The 16,571-nt window shown below is 23.9% G+C and overlaps 1 protein-coding gene across 1 annotated transcript in view; it reads left to right on the top strand.

Moving 5' to 3' along the window:
* The window catches only part of LOC145302445 (uncharacterized), a 92,582-nt gene that overhangs the window by 59,490 nt on the left and 16,521 nt on the right, over window positions 1–16,571 (top strand). The window contains exons 9-10 of the mRNA XM_080144656.1: window positions 3,823–3,918; window positions 12,879–12,947. Coding sequence (XP_080000782.1) covers window positions 3,823–3,918; window positions 12,879–12,947 — 165 coding nt within the window. The remainder of the gene's footprint in view (window positions 1–3,822; window positions 3,919–12,878; window positions 12,948–16,571) is intronic.

The following is a 16,571-nucleotide window of genomic DNA, read 5'->3' as shown; positions in this document are numbered from 1 at the left end:
TAATAAAAAGAATTGTACTTTCTTACAATTCGATATTGTGAATTACTATCCCTCCATATCTAAGGAACTATTCGAAGAGGTGATGGAGTTTGCTAAACTCCTGTCTGATATAAAAGACACTGAAATTGAAATTATACGGACATGTAGAAATACTACATTAATTAGTGGAAATGATCAGTGGTTGAAAAAAGATCAAAATGACCTGTTTGACATTTCCATGGGGTCTTTGGATTCGGCTGAAATGACAGACTTAGTAGGTCTATTCATACTATACAACTTAACCAAAGACATCAATGTCATGGATATAGGCTTGTATCGTGATGATGGACTGATGATCATCAAGGAATCCAACGGCCCTAAATGTGAAAGAACCAAAAAGATTATCTTAAATGAATTCCGTAGAATTAAATTAAAAGTGGATATTATATCAGATGTTAAAACTGTAAATTTTTTGGATGTGAACTTTGATTTAAGGAAAGGCATCTACCAACCATATAGGAAGGAAAACTCAAACCCAATTTATGTACACCCCCTATCAAATCACCCAAAATCTATCATTAGGCATATCCCCAAATCCATTAGTAAAAGAATCAGTGACAATTCTTCCAATCTTGAAACATTTAATAAACATAAATATTTCTATAACAGGGCCCTTAAGGATAGTGGATACAAAAACACCCAAATTGAGTTCATAGAACCAACACACCCAAACACAAATACAAATAGAAACCGTAAGAGAAAAATCCTGTGGTACAATCCCCCTTTTAATCTGAAACTTAAAACAAATCTAGGAATGAAATTCTTAAACCTAATTAAAAAGCACTTCCCTATTAATAACATACTACATAAAATTTTCAATAAAAATACAATAAAACTTAGTTATAGTTGTAATGAAAACCTTGAAAAAATAATTAAAAAACATAATAACAAAATATTAAACAAAAATAGCACACCCATTGCTACCGAAAGTTGTAACTGTAGAATTAAATCAAAATGCCCTCTTAAAGGAAATTGTCAAATTACTTCTGTAGTGTACCAAGCAACTATTTCTACTAAGGAAAATCCGAATGAAAAAAAATATTAAATAGGAATGACAAATAACAATTTTAAAGAAAGATTTACCGGTCACAAGTGCTCTTTTGAAAATAATGAGTACAAAAATAGAACTTCCTTGTCTAAATATTACAATGAACTAGTAGAGCAAGGTTACTCCCCAATAGTAAATTGGAAAATTTTAAAGAAAGCGAAAACCTGTTCATCTTTAAACTCGCCTTGCTACCTATGTCTTTATGAGAAATTATTTATACTTACTTTTAGAGAAAGAGATAAATTATTAAATAAGAAGCACGAAAATTCAATTAATTGCAAACATTATAAAACCCATCTTTTAAGTAATTTAGTTTAGATATAAAATTTAAATAAATTAAAAATTGTCACTGATTTCTATAATTTATTAATATTCTATTAATATACTTTCTCCTCTCCTGATTTCATTCTTTACTTCTCCTATCTTATATACATGTGTGTCTATGTGTATATGTATGTGTCTATGTATTTATTTTATGACCGTGTGTACTTAGATCTATATATTTCTATATTATTTGGTATACCCTCCCATGTTTATTCAATCCATTTGTATGTTTCTATGTGTGTATGCATCTATCTGTACCTTTGCCAAATTATTTGTATTCTTATGTATTTCTATATATATAATTTATGTAAATTATACATATTTATGTGTGAGTATATATATGTGTGTGTGCGTTGTTGTGTATTAGTATATGATTGTGTGCATATATTTGTGTATTTTTTGTATGTATGTGTATACATAAGATTATATATATGTATATGTGTATATATATGTATATATATGTATATGTATATATATGTATATATATATATATATATATATATATATATATGTATATGTATATATATATATATGCTTATTAGTATGTCGGTTGGTTCTCTGTGAGTATATACATATGTATCTTATTATTTTTAATTAGGGTACTATCTACCTGTGCGTCGCTATTTTTGAGTATTTCGTTGATTTAATTACTTCTTTTGCCTGAATATATTTATAGGTAAGTGTACTTGTATCTGTGTTATTAGTAATCTGGTATTGAATGTATTATTTTGTGATTTAATATGACTTTATATCTATACTTAAATAGCTTAAACTTCCAACTTAATAGTATAGTTACACCTTTACTTATGTGCATGTATATGTATATATGTATATATATGTATATATATATATGTGTGTGTATGTGTGTGTATATTTGGGTATATATATGTGTGTGTGTGGTTATATATCTATATATATATATATATTTGTATTATATTCTTTTTATATACATAAATATTAGTAGTTTTTTATTTATAATTATTGGACCTATTTAATTTATTTAATCCTCTCTTATGGCTAAATATGTTATATTAAAAAGATAATAAATATTAATTTTATTCTGTTTTTATTATTATTATTATTATTATTATTATTATTATTATTATTATTATTATCATTACTATTATGTTTATTGTTATTAATAATAATTTTAATATTGTTTTATCATTATTTTTTTCTTTTATTCATATATTTATCTAATAAAAACGCGAAAACTTTAAACTTATATCATTTAGCATAAAGGGCCTAATTAATGGTAGACGTATGTTTGAATTGCGTTGATTTTACTCGTGGACGTATGTAAGAGGATAAATATGCTAGCAGAATGCATTCCCTGCCTTTTTTGACACGTTCATCTCTGACGCTTGGATTGTATCTTCTGTTTGTATTTGTAATAATATGCTTCATTACTGAATTGTATAATTGTTCATAAATTGGTTGACACGCAGATTTTTTCTTTTTCTTTTTCTTTTTCTATATACTGTCAAATTCTTACTTTCTCTCTTTCTCTATTTAACTAGATCTCATTATTCTTTCCTTTTCCTTCTAGTTCTTATTCTCTTTATTATAACCCTTTGTTTCTCTTTTTTTTTTTCTTTTCTTCTCCATATCATATATATATATATATATATATATATGATGTGGAGAGGGGGGGAGAGGAGAAGTGAAGTATGTATATGTGTATGTATGTATATATATATATATGGAAGTAAAGTATGTATATATATATGTATGTATATATATATATATATATATATATATGTATGTATATGTGTGTATATGTGTGTGTATGTGTATATGTATGTATATGTGTATATATTTTCTCTCTTCTTTTTCTCTCTATTTTGTTTTCTCTATATTTTCTTTCTCTATTTCTGTCTCTATTCCTTTTTTTCTTCTCAATCACTCTCTCCCCATTGTAATCTTTTAACTTTATTTAAATTGCCTCTCCCTTTTTACTTTTTTATTTAATTAAAGTCCTGTGTTTTAAGTTTTTTAACTCCAACTTCTAAAGAGTTCCTACCTAAAATAAAAATCCATTATTCATTGAACTTTTGAATAGTCAAGTCGCTGCCTGATGATATCTGTTGTTTGATTGAAACAAGTGGCTGTTTGTAGCAGCGGGATGTGAGCATGTTTATATAACAATAAACAAGTATTATCAGCTCTTTTTATTGAGCACTATCTAACAACCTCGTTGAATTCATTAGTCCATTACTTTTGAATATAAAAAAAACCCGAGTATATATATATATATATATATATATATATATATATATATATATATATATATATATATATATATATATGTATATATTCAAGGTTTAAATCTTTGGAAGTTAAAATGCCTAGATTTAGCTATGTATTATGATGTTTAATAACTATCAATTTCGATTCATTTTTATTTTCAGAGAACGACACGAAATATTGAATGTGATGTGTGGATAGGAAAAAAATTTGACAAATTCAACACGTCCTATATAACTGAATGGTACTTTGCAAGATCTGTAAGTTTTTTTCTGCAAAACGAAAACGCGGAAATCATATTTTAAGACTAGAATTACACAAGCAGAGCATCACTTTAAATATAAACTTGTTTTTAACGCTAATACCCAGTTTAAGGCAAAATAAACTGTTTTTGCACTATTAAAATAATTTCCAATGCTATTAATAATGATTACATATTCATTTATTTTTTTATCGTTTGTGTTTGAATTTATTGAAACGTAAGTCATAATGTATGACGATACATCAAAGCTAAGTTTATTTTATGGATTTTTAATCTATATTTGTGGGGAAATATTAATAGCTCAGTTAATGGAAACGCAGATGCAAGATATCATTCGTCATAAAGATAGGGTTTCGGTTTCGATTTCTGGTTATGGCATATTTTATTTGTTTATTTACTATTAATGCAATATCTCTCATTTCTAAAAGTAGTTTAAATTCTGCAATGTATTATAACGTTTATAGACATTGTATTTCATGGACGGACAGACAGACAAAATATCTATGATATGTAAGATTCACTCTAAACCTGAGAATGTTATTTCAAACATAATTGCGATGGATTGTCAATCAGCATTCCCCTTTTCTCCCTTTTCCATAGTCTGTAAATACCAAACTTCGAATGCAAATCATTATGTATTACAATTAATTTCTTGGTATTTTTTCTTTATTCAGTCTATGAAGAGTCCAGATTAGCTTTCAAGGGATACCAGTCAATTACTAATTCCTTTTATTGTGTTTCTACGATATCGTTTGATTTGTAAGGGTGTTCTTATTCATCTCACCTATTCTTTTTTTTTTTTTTTCGAATCTCGGGTTTTATCTAGGGGAGATAACCAAAAACTCAATTTTTGCTAATTGTCTTGGAAAACTGTTTTCATTAATAATTAATTTTCGTTTTTTGTAATTTTTTAATATTTTAATTAATGTGACATAACAAGTAAGTAAATAACATTGGTTTTACTTGTAATTTTAATATTTCAATTTTTATTAATGAAAACAATTTTCAAAGACAAGTAATGAAAATTGAGTTTTTAGTCATCTCCCCTAGATCAAACCCGTGATTCAAACTATATTTTTTTAATAAATCACAACTTATCAAGGATAAAAGTGACCCCATCAATTAAATTTTCAGTTGAAGTTTTAAGTAATTATCAAGTTGTCAAGAAATTTCTTGCTGTTGTTAACTTTTAAATTAAGATGAACATATCTTGACTCAAACAAAAAGTTATTGGTCGAAATAAGCGCCATCAGAATCAATACATTTTTGCCGACACAAAGTGTATTTACGCTAGTAAGGTAAAAATCTTGCGTTCTGGTCACGATGACGTCACTGAAGGCGTTTTTGATATCGCTTAGATTTTTGAAGCATTTCTCAAACAAAGTTATCGAGATGCTTGAAAAGGTGGTAGTCAGTAGGTGAGAGATCTGTATAGTATGGTGGATGAGGCAGAGTTTCGTAACCCAATTCGTTCAACTTCTGCATGGTCTGTTTAACAACGTGCGATTGAGCATTGTCGTGGAGAAGAATTGGGCCTTTTCTGTTGACTAAATCTTGGTGTTTTCGGACGTTTCTGATGCATTTCATCCATTTGTTGACAGTACTTCTCCGCCGTAATGGCTTTGCTTGCATTCAAAAAGCTGTAATGGATGAGGCCGGTCGCACCAAGCAGTCAGCGTGACCTTCTTTTTGGTGCAACTTTGGCTTAGGGAAGTGTTGTGGAGCTTCGGTCGCATCTAACAAAGCGTCGTAAAGAACCCATTTTTCATTGCAAGTCACAACCGGGTCGAGAAACGGGTTGTTCTTGTTGCATAAAGAAAAGAAGATGACACTTCATGACGGCGTTTCTTTTGGTTGTCGTTCAATTCGTAAGACACCCATTTATCAAGTCTTTTTCTCTTTCTAATCTCTCTTAAGTAGTTGGAAATCGTCGTATACGTTACGTCTAATTCAGAAGCAAGTTCTCGAGCAGTTATGCGTGGATTAGCTTCGACTAAGACTCTTAATTGATCGTTGTCAACATGAAGCCACTATGCTCATCATCTTCAAGACTCTAAATTTCTCAAACCACCATTGTGCTGTCCGCTCAGTAGTAGTTCATTGGCCAAATGCTTCGTTGATATCGCAACTTTTCGGCCTAGCTTGAGTTGAAATAAGCAAATTGTGCGAATTAGCCTTTTTCCATATTGTATTCAGCAGTCAAAGAAAAGAAGAAAATTGTTTTAAAACGACTGTAAATGAACGATAGAGCGCAAAACGCTTTTTAAAATATGTAAAGTAAAGGTATTATAACGAAAACTTATTTGAAGATACATCATTTGAAATCAAAATGAAAAATTCTGCAATAACTTTTTTCCCGACCTAATAGTAATTGTTTCTTGGTATCATCCAAACTGAGGATTGAATTTCATCCTTGAGAAGACTGTCATTATCAACTGATTTAGCACTTTATCCGTTACATGACGAGTGCTTACGAATCCAAGACGAGAACAGTTGTTTAAATAATCCAAACAATCTGAATTATCAACTTGATGTAAAAAATTCCAAAACAGAACATAACCAGTTTTGACGCAATGTTTATCTTGTCTGTTAGAAATTTGGATGTGATTCTGAAACCATGAAAATATCAAGTGTAATATTAAGCTAGAACTAAAGTTTATATACCAAGTATTATGATTCATTTGTGTGCCTAAAATAAAGATAAACTTTTGAAGAGAAAACACTCCAAGAAAGAAAAAAAATCTCTTTTTCTTGCTCTTTCGCGCGTCATTTTATAACACTGTAAAAATGTACCATGTTGCTTTTCTATACTTCAATTTTATTTATCATAAATAGTCATTTTTTTTCGATACTTCAATTTTATTTTTCATAGTCATTTTTTTCTATAATTCAATTTTATTTATCATAAATAGTCATTTTTTCTATACTTCAATTTTATTTATCATAGTCATTTTTTCTATACTTCAATTTTATTTATCATAAATAGTCATTTTTTTCTATACTTTAATTTTATTTATCATAAATAGTCATTTTTTGTATACTTCAATTTTATTTATCATAAATAGTCATTTTTTTTTACTTCAATTTTATTTATCATAAATAGTCATTTTTTTGTATACTTCAATTTTATTTATCATAAATAGTCATTTTTTTTTACTTCAATTTTATTTATCATAGATAGTCATTTTTTTTTACTTCAATTTTATTTATCATAAATAGTCATTTTTTTGTATACTTCAATTTTAATTATCATAAATAGTCATTTTTTCTATACTTCAATTTTATTTATCATAAAGAGTCATTTTTTCTATACTTCAATTTTATTTATCATAAATAGTCATTTTTTCCATACTTCAATTTTATTTATCATAAATAGTCATTTTTTTGTATACTTCAATTTTATTTATCATAAATAGTCATTTTTTTTATACTTCAATTTTATTTATCATAAATAGTCATTTTTTCCATACTTCAATTTTATTTATCATAAATAGTAATTTTTTTCTATATTTCAATTTTATTTATCATAAATAGTCATTTTTTCTATATTTCAATTTTATTTATCATAAATAGTCATTTTTTTCTATACTTCAATTTTATTTATCATAGTCATTTTTTTCTATACTTCAATTTTATTTATCATAAATAGTCATTTTTTTCTATATTTCAATTTTATTTATCATAAATAGTCATTTTTTTCTATATTTCAATTTTATTTATCATAAATAGTCATTTTTTTCTATACTTTAATTTTATTTATCATAAATAGTCATTTTTTTCGATACTTCAATTTTATTTTTCATAGTCATTTTTTTCTATAATTCAATTTTATTTATCATAAATAGTCATTTTTTCTATACTTCAATTTTTTTTATCATAAATAGACATTTTTTCTATACTTCAATTTAATTTTTCATAGTCATTTTTTTCTATAATTCAATTTTATTTATCATAAATAATCATTTTTTCTATACTTCAATTTTATTTATCATAAATAGTCATTTTCTCCTATACTTCAATTTTATTTATCATAAATAGTCATTTTTTCTATACTTCAATTTTATTTATCATAAATAATCATTTTTTCTATACTTCAATTTTATTTATCATAAATAGTCATTTTTTCTATACTTCAATTTTATTTATCATAAATAGTCATTTTTTTCTATACTTCAATTTTATTTATCATAAATAGTCATTTTTCTATACTTCAATTTTATTTATCATAAATAGTCATTTTTTTCTATACTTCAATTTTATTTATCATAAATAGTCATTTTTTCTATACTTAAATTTTATTTATCATAAACAATCATTTTTCTATACTTCAATTTTATTTATCATAAATAGTCATTTTCTCCTATACTTCAATTTTATTTATCATAAATAGTCATTTTTTCTATACTTCAATTTTATTTATCATAAATAATCATTTTTTCTATACTTCAATTTTATTTATCATAAATAGTCATTTTTTCTATACTTCAATTTTATTTATCATAAATAGTCATTTTTTCTATACTTCAATTTTATTTATCATAAATAGTCATTTTTTCTATACTTCAATTTTATTTATCATAAATAATCATTTTTCTATACTTCAATTTTATTTATCATAAATAGTCATTTTTTCTATACTTCAATTTTATTTATCATAAATAATCATTTTTTCTATACTTCAATTTTATTTATCATAAATAGTCATTTTTTCTATACTTCAATTTTATTTATCATAAATAGTCATTTTTTCTATACTTCAATTTTATTTATCATAAATAATCATTTTTCTATACTTCAATTTTATTTATCATAAATAATCATTTTTTCTATACTTCAATTTTATTTATCATAAATAATCATTTTTTCTATACTTCAATTTTATTTATCATAAATAGTCATTTTTTCTATACTTCAATTTTATTTATCATAATTAGTCATTTTTTCTATACTTCAATTTTATTTATCATAAATAGTCATTTTTTCTATACTTAAATTTTATTTATCATAAATAATCATTTTTCTATACTTCAATTTTATTTATCATAAATAGTCATTTTCTCCTATACTTCAATTTTATTTATCATAAATAGTCATTTTCTCCTATACTTCAATTTTATTTATCATAAATAGTCATTTTTTCTATACTTCAATTTTATTTATCATAAATAGTCATTTTTTCTATACTTCAATTTTATTTATCATAAATAGTCATTTTCTCCTATACTTCAATTTTATTTATCATAAATAGTCATTTTTTCTATACTTCAATTTTCTTTATCATAAATAGTCATTTTTTTTATACTTCAATTTTATTTATCATAGTCATTTTTTCTATACTTCAATTTTATTTATCATAAATAGTCATTTTTTTAAACTTCAATTTTATTTATCATAAATAGTCATTTTCTCCTATACTTCAATTTTATTTATCATAAATAGTCATTTTCTCCTATACTTCAATTTTATTTATCATAAATAGTCATTTTCTCCTATACTTCAATTTTATTTATCATAAATAGTCATTTTTTCTATACTTCAATTTTCTTTATCATAAATAGTCATTTTTTTTATACTTCAATTTTATTTATCATAGTCATTTTTTGTATACTTCAATTTTATTTATCATAAATAGTCATTTTTTTATACTTCAATTTTATTTATCATAAATAGTCATTTTCTCCTATACTTCAATTTTATTTATCATAAATAGTCATTTTCTCCTATACTTCAATTTTATTTATCATAAATAGTCATTTTTTCTATACTTCAATTTTATTTATCATAAATAGTCATTTTTTCTATACTTCAATTTTATTTATCATAAATAGTCATTTTCTCCTATACTTCAATTTTATTTATCATAAATAGTCATTTTTTCTATACTTCAATTTTCTTTATCATAAGTAGTCCTTTTTTTTATACTTCAATTTTATTTATCATAGTCATTTTTTCTATACTTCAATTTTATTTATCATAAATAGTCATTTTTTTATACTTCAATTTTATTTATCATAAATAGTCATTTTTTCTATACTTCAATTTTATTTATCATAAATAGTCATTTTTTTATACTTCAATTTTATTTATCATAAATAGTCATTTTTTTCTATACTTCAATTTTATTTATCATAAATAGTCATTTTTTTATACTTCAATTTTATTTATCATAAATAGTCATTTTTTCTATACTTCAATTTTATTTATCATAAATAGTCATTTTTTTCTATATTTCAATTTTATTTATCATAAATAGTCATTTTTTTCTATATTTCAATTTTATTTATCATAAATAGTCATTTTTTTCTATACTTTAATTTTATTTATCATAAATAGTCATTTTTTTCGATACTTCAATTTTATTTTTCATAGTCATTTTTTTCTATAATTCAATTTTATTTATCATAAATAGTCATTTTTTCTATACTTCAATTTTTTTTATCATAAATAGACATTTTTTCTATACTTCAATTTAATTTTTCATAGTCATTTTTTTCTATAATTCAATTTTATTTATCATAAATAATCATTTTTTCTATACTTCAATTTTATTTATCATAAATAGTCATTTTCTCCTATACTTCAATTTTATTTATCATAAATAGTCATTTTTTCTATACTTCAATTTTATTTATCATAAATAATCATTTTTTCTATACTTCAATTTTATTTATCATAAATAGTCATTTTTTCTATACTTCAATTTTATTTATCATAAATAGTCATTTTTTTCTATACTTCAATTTTATTTATCATAAATAGTCATTTTTCTATACTTCAATTTTATTTATCATAAATAGTCATTTTTTTCTATACTTCAATTTTATTTATCATAAATAGTCATTTTTTCTATACTTAAATTTTATTTATCATAAACAATCATTTTTCTATACTTCAATTTTATTTATCATAAATAGTCATTTTCTCCTATACTTCAATTTTATTTATCATAAATAGTCATTTTTTCTATACTTCAATTTTATTTATCATAAATAATCATTTTTTCTATACTTCAATTTTATTTATCATAAATAGTCATTTTTTCTATACTTCAATTTTATTTATCATAAATAGTCATTTTTTCTATACTTCAATTTTATTTATCATAAATAGTCATTTTTTCTATACTTCAATTTTATTTATCATAAATAATCATTTTTCTATACTTCAATTTTATTTATCATAAATAGTCATTTTTTCTATACTTCAATTTTATTTATCATAAATAATCATTTTTTCTATACTTCAATTTTATTTATCATAAATAGTCATTTTTTCTATACTTCAATTTTATTTATCATAAATAGTCATTTTTTCTATACTTCAATTTTATTTATCATAAATAATCATTTTTCTATACTTCAATTTTATTTATCATAAATAATCATTTTTTCTATACTTCAATTTTATTTATCATAAATAATCATTTTTTCTATACTTCAATTTTATTTATCATAAATAGTCATTTTTTCTATACTTCAATTTTATTTATCATAATTAGTCATTTTTTCTATACTTCAATTTTATTTATCATAAATAGTCATTTTTTCTATACTTAAATTTTATTTATCATAAATAATCATTTTTCTATACTTCAATTTTATTTATCATAAATAGTCATTTTCTCCTATACTTCAATTTTATTTATCATAAATAGTCATTTTCTCCTATACTTCAATTTTATTTATCATAAATAGTCATTTTTTCTATACTTCAATTTTATTTATCATAAATAGTCATTTTTTCTATACTTCAATTTTATTTATCATAAATAGTCATTTTCTCCTATACTTCAATTTTATTTATCATAAATAGTCATTTTTTCTATACTTCAATTTTCTTTATCATAAATAGTCATTTTTTTTATACTTCAATTTTATTTATCATAGTCATTTTTTCTATACTTCAATTTTATTTATCATAAATAGTCATTTTTTTAAACTTCAATTTTATTTATCATAAATAGTCATTTTCTCCTATACTTCAATTTTATTTATCATAAATAGTCATTTTCTCCTATACTTCAATTTTATTTATCATAAATAGTCATTTTCTCCTATACTTCAATTTTATTTATCATAAATAGTCATTTTTTCTATACTTCAATTTTCTTTATCATAAATAGTCATTTTTTTTATACTTCAATTTTATTTATCATAGTCATTTTTTGTATACTTCAATTTTATTTATCATAAATAGTCATTTTTTTATACTTCAATTTTATTTATCATAAATAGTCATTTTCTCCTATACTTCAATTTTATTTATCATAAATAGTCATTTTCTCCTATACTTCAATTTTATTTATCATAAATAGTCATTTTTTCTATACTTCAATTTTATTTATCATAAATAGTCATTTTTTCTATACTTCAATTTTATTTATCATAAATAGTCATTTTCTCCTATACTTCAATTTTATTTATCATAAATAGTCATTTTTTCTATACTTCAATTTTCTTTATCATAAGTAGTCCTTTTTTTTATACTTCAATTTTATTTATCATAGTCATTTTTTCTATACTTCAATTTTATTTATCATAAATAGTCATTTTTTTATACTTCAATTTTATTTATCATAAATAGTCATTTTTTCTATACTTCAATTTTATTTATCATAAATAGTCATTTTTTTATACTTCAATTTTATTTATCATAAATAGTCATTTTTTTCTATACTTCAATTTTATTTATCATAAATAGTCATTTTTTTATACTTCAATTTTATTTATCATAAATAGTCATTTTTTCTATACTTCAATTTTATTTATCATAAATAGTCATTTTTTATACTTCAATTTTATTTATCATAAATAGTCATTTTTGTTAAAAACAACAAAATTATTATTATAACCACGGTTTTATTTCTTCAACTTTTCTTTAGAATAAATTTTTTTAAAATAAGTGAACTATGCTAAAACAATCGTTTTTAGTTTTGCTACTTTTCTTTGTTATTTACAGTCTGTGGTTGAAGGAGATACTACAACTGCCCACACGTTGGTTCAATACGCCGAGTACGGCGTTAACGAGGTAGGGAACGATCTTCATAAATATAAATATTTTAAAAGTATTATTTTAAATACGGGAAGCATTTCAATGTTTGGATAAAAATGATTAAAATGATTCAAACATTAGATGACCTCCGTCAATTAGATTTTTAAAATAGGCATCAGTTTTAATTTCGAAATATGCATCCGTTTAAATTTCAAAATACGCATCAGTTTAAATTTCAAAATATGCATTAGTATAAATTTCCAAATATGCATTAGTATAAATTTCCAATTATGCATTAGTTTAAATTTCAAAATCTGCATTAGTTTAAATTTCCAAATATACATCCGTTTACATTTCAAAATATGCATCGTTTAAAATTCAAAATATGCATTCGTTTAAATTTCAAAATATGCATCTGTTTAAATTTCCAAATATGCATTCGTTTAAATTTCAAAATATGCATCAGTTTAAATTTCCAAATATGCATTCGTTTAAATTTCAAAATATGCATCCGTTTAAAATTCAAAATATCCATCCGTTTAAATTCAAAATATGCATCCGTTTAAATTTCAAAATATGAATCCGTTTAAAATTCAAAATATGCATCCGTTTAAATTTCAAAATATGAATCCGTTTAAAATTCAAAATATGCATCCGTTTAAATTTCAAAATATAAATCCGTTTAAATTTCAAAATATGCAACCGTTTAAATTTCAAAATATGAATCAGGTTTAATTTCAAAATATGTGTCACCTTTTCATGTAAGTTAAAAATAAAAGGGAATTAGTTAAATGAAAATGATATCAGATAAAACAAGGATTGAACCGTGACCATTGTCACAGATGGCCTGTTAGCTGAAAAATGACGTCATCGCCATAGGTCCTAGCAAACAAGATAAGTGGAACACAGACTGTCCATAATGAGCAGACGTTTACAGAAAGCGTTAGAAAACTTCAAAATTGGATTAAAAAAGATAAACATGATACTTTGTACTGAAACTCATCCAATATTAATAATAAAAATATTAATAATAAAAACGAATTGAAAGGGAGAAAAGTTGTTAAAAAGTTTAAAAAGAAAAGGAATACGATTTGATTTGTATGTAACTGAAGTTTATTCAATAGAAATAAATAAAAATGAACAATAAATATTTTTTTAATAAAAAAAAATCAATATTTTAAAAATCAAAACTGAAAAGCAAACGATAAATTAGTTTAACTAAAAAACGAACAATAAATTAGTTTAACTGAAAAACGAACAATAAATTAGTTTAACCAAAAAACGAACAGTAAATTGGTTTAACTGAATAACGAACAATAAATAAGTTTCACTGAATAACAAACAATAAGTTAAAAATTAGATTCAAACAAATGTTAGTATAAACAAAGTTACTAAGGTAGAAATATTTCAAACATTGAATGTTAAAACTTTTCAAAAATCTGTTGTAGAATTTAATTCAAAGTTTGAATTTTTCTTTTTCTGATATTTTTTTTTACTAATATTGTCATTCTCTTTGCGACAAAAATTGTTTAAAAGGGAATTCGATGAAGTCCATACCAGCATTTTTTCAATTTGCTGAATAGTGTGACCCTCATCACAAGAGTCAACATGAAATAATCGATTTTGATCAGCCAAAATCTTTAAAGTTATGTACATGGCTAATTTTCTCTGATGAATCGAATGTAAAAAAGAATCGCATTTTGTAAATTTGTTTATAACTATATAATTATATAAGACAAAATTATTAGTTATATCATTTGGGTATAACAGAGAACCTCTGTTAATACCCTGAAAGTAGCTGTTTAATTCAACTATTTCTTTAACAGCCTCTTTCCCATATATTAAATTTTTGCAGCTATTGCATTTAGTATTTTGAAAACTGCATGACAGCAATAACCTGCTAAGTATAATATAACAGAAAGTACTTCCTTGCATTGATTAACATCATCTTCTGTTACATCTATGTTAAATTTATAAACATGTAACTCTTGCTCCCTTATCATTTCATCCCAGTTAGTTTCTTTTAAATTTTTCAATTCAATAGTTCGATTATTAATTGGTAAGCTCAATTTTAAAACTGACAACATTCTGAGTTTTTTTCACATTCATACACCTGACGTATCGATATATTATACTGATCTCCACTAAGTTGTCGATACTGGCCAAACCTTGCCTCAAGGTTATCTGTCTGAAACTTTCCTGGTAATATATACACCATGTTCACTACATTTATACACTATTTAGTCAAGTCTAAAATTGCGTAAGTAGTATGGTGCAAAGCAGTATATGTTTCCTTCGTTAACTTACCAGTTCTTCCAGGAATGCTATTCCAAGTTTCTAACCAGTCACAGAACACATTTAGGACTATAATTATCACTATTTAATGTAAGTGGATTAGCATATTTATTACGAAGTCGACAACCTTTATATGGTGTTTTCACATTCAGTATTGTCCACCAAACATAAAATATTTGAATGTATTCTGCGATTTCTGCATAATTTGGCAAGCATTCCTGTTTTCCTAAGGTTAGCAAACCTTGAATAGTATATTCGTTGAAAATTTGCAAAACCAAATTAACATTTTGCCTTTCAAAAGTAGTCGGAGAAAGAGCTTTTGAAGTCAACTTATAGCAATATTTCACAAGTGATTGAGATTCTAGGGCATAAAGTTTATGTAAACTAGAAAATGGAGCACTTTGGATGTTATCTAATTCATGATTTCCATTATAACAAAACTTTGGGAACATCATGCATTTACGTTGATCTTTTTGGCCAAACCAATTGTTTTTAATTCGTTTTAATATATGCAGAGTCAAATAATAAGAAAAGAGGACTAGACGTTATAACTGGATGGGGATATACAAATGAAAGCTTTGATGGGCTACAAAAGAAAGACATAGCTTTTTTATTTATTGCATTATTATCTGTTATAACAGATAATACCTTAAACCCTATATTTTCTAAGCTAATTATTACACGTTTAATTATGTCAAATAAGTTCTCAGCTGTATGTCTTCAGGTCGAAAATGACGTTCACGTACTTAAACTAAAGAAATAATTTAAAAGAAAATCGTACCATGTTTGACTTGATACAAAAAAGAAAAGAAAATTACATGGCAAAAAACAATAAAATAAAAAAATAAGGTAAATGTGCCGAATTAGTCCACCCTCGAAAAATTCTTTTAAATTACCACTTTTATAGGTTTTCGGGGATGCTGAAAACGAAACTAACGTTTAAAATTACGGCAAACTAGTAGTTTCCAAGATATAAAGAGATGTTAGTGTAAAAAGGGGGGATAATTTAACCTAAAATGACCACCCACTTTATGGCCAATTTTATTTATTTTTTTTTTACATAGGCAACGAGCAATTTTTTAAAAAAAATTACATTATCGCCTCCAACAAGGCGAAGTGCCTCTTTAATGTAGGAATGAACACAACTAAACGTAAAATGAGCACCCACCGTTGACCCCCTCTCCCCAACAAAAATTCTGTTTACACTTTTTGAAAGGGGGTGCTCATTTTACGTTAAACTGTGTTCATTGTACATTGACTCCCAACCCCAACATAAAGGTGGCTATACTCATTCTCTTCGCTTTTATTTGTTAAAAAGAAAGCGCCCTAAAAAAACGATGGCCATAAAGTGGGTACTCATTTTAC

This window comes from Euprymna scolopes, chromosome 2, assembly GCF_053919585.1.
Source record: "Euprymna scolopes isolate OS-2025 chromosome 2, ASM5391958v1, whole genome shotgun sequence".
NCBI classification, from domain to species: domain Eukaryota; kingdom Metazoa; phylum Mollusca; class Cephalopoda; order Sepiida; family Sepiolidae; genus Euprymna; species Euprymna scolopes.
The sequence above is the reverse complement of the archived record's forward strand: the minus strand, read 5'-3'. Positions and strand labels throughout refer to the sequence as shown.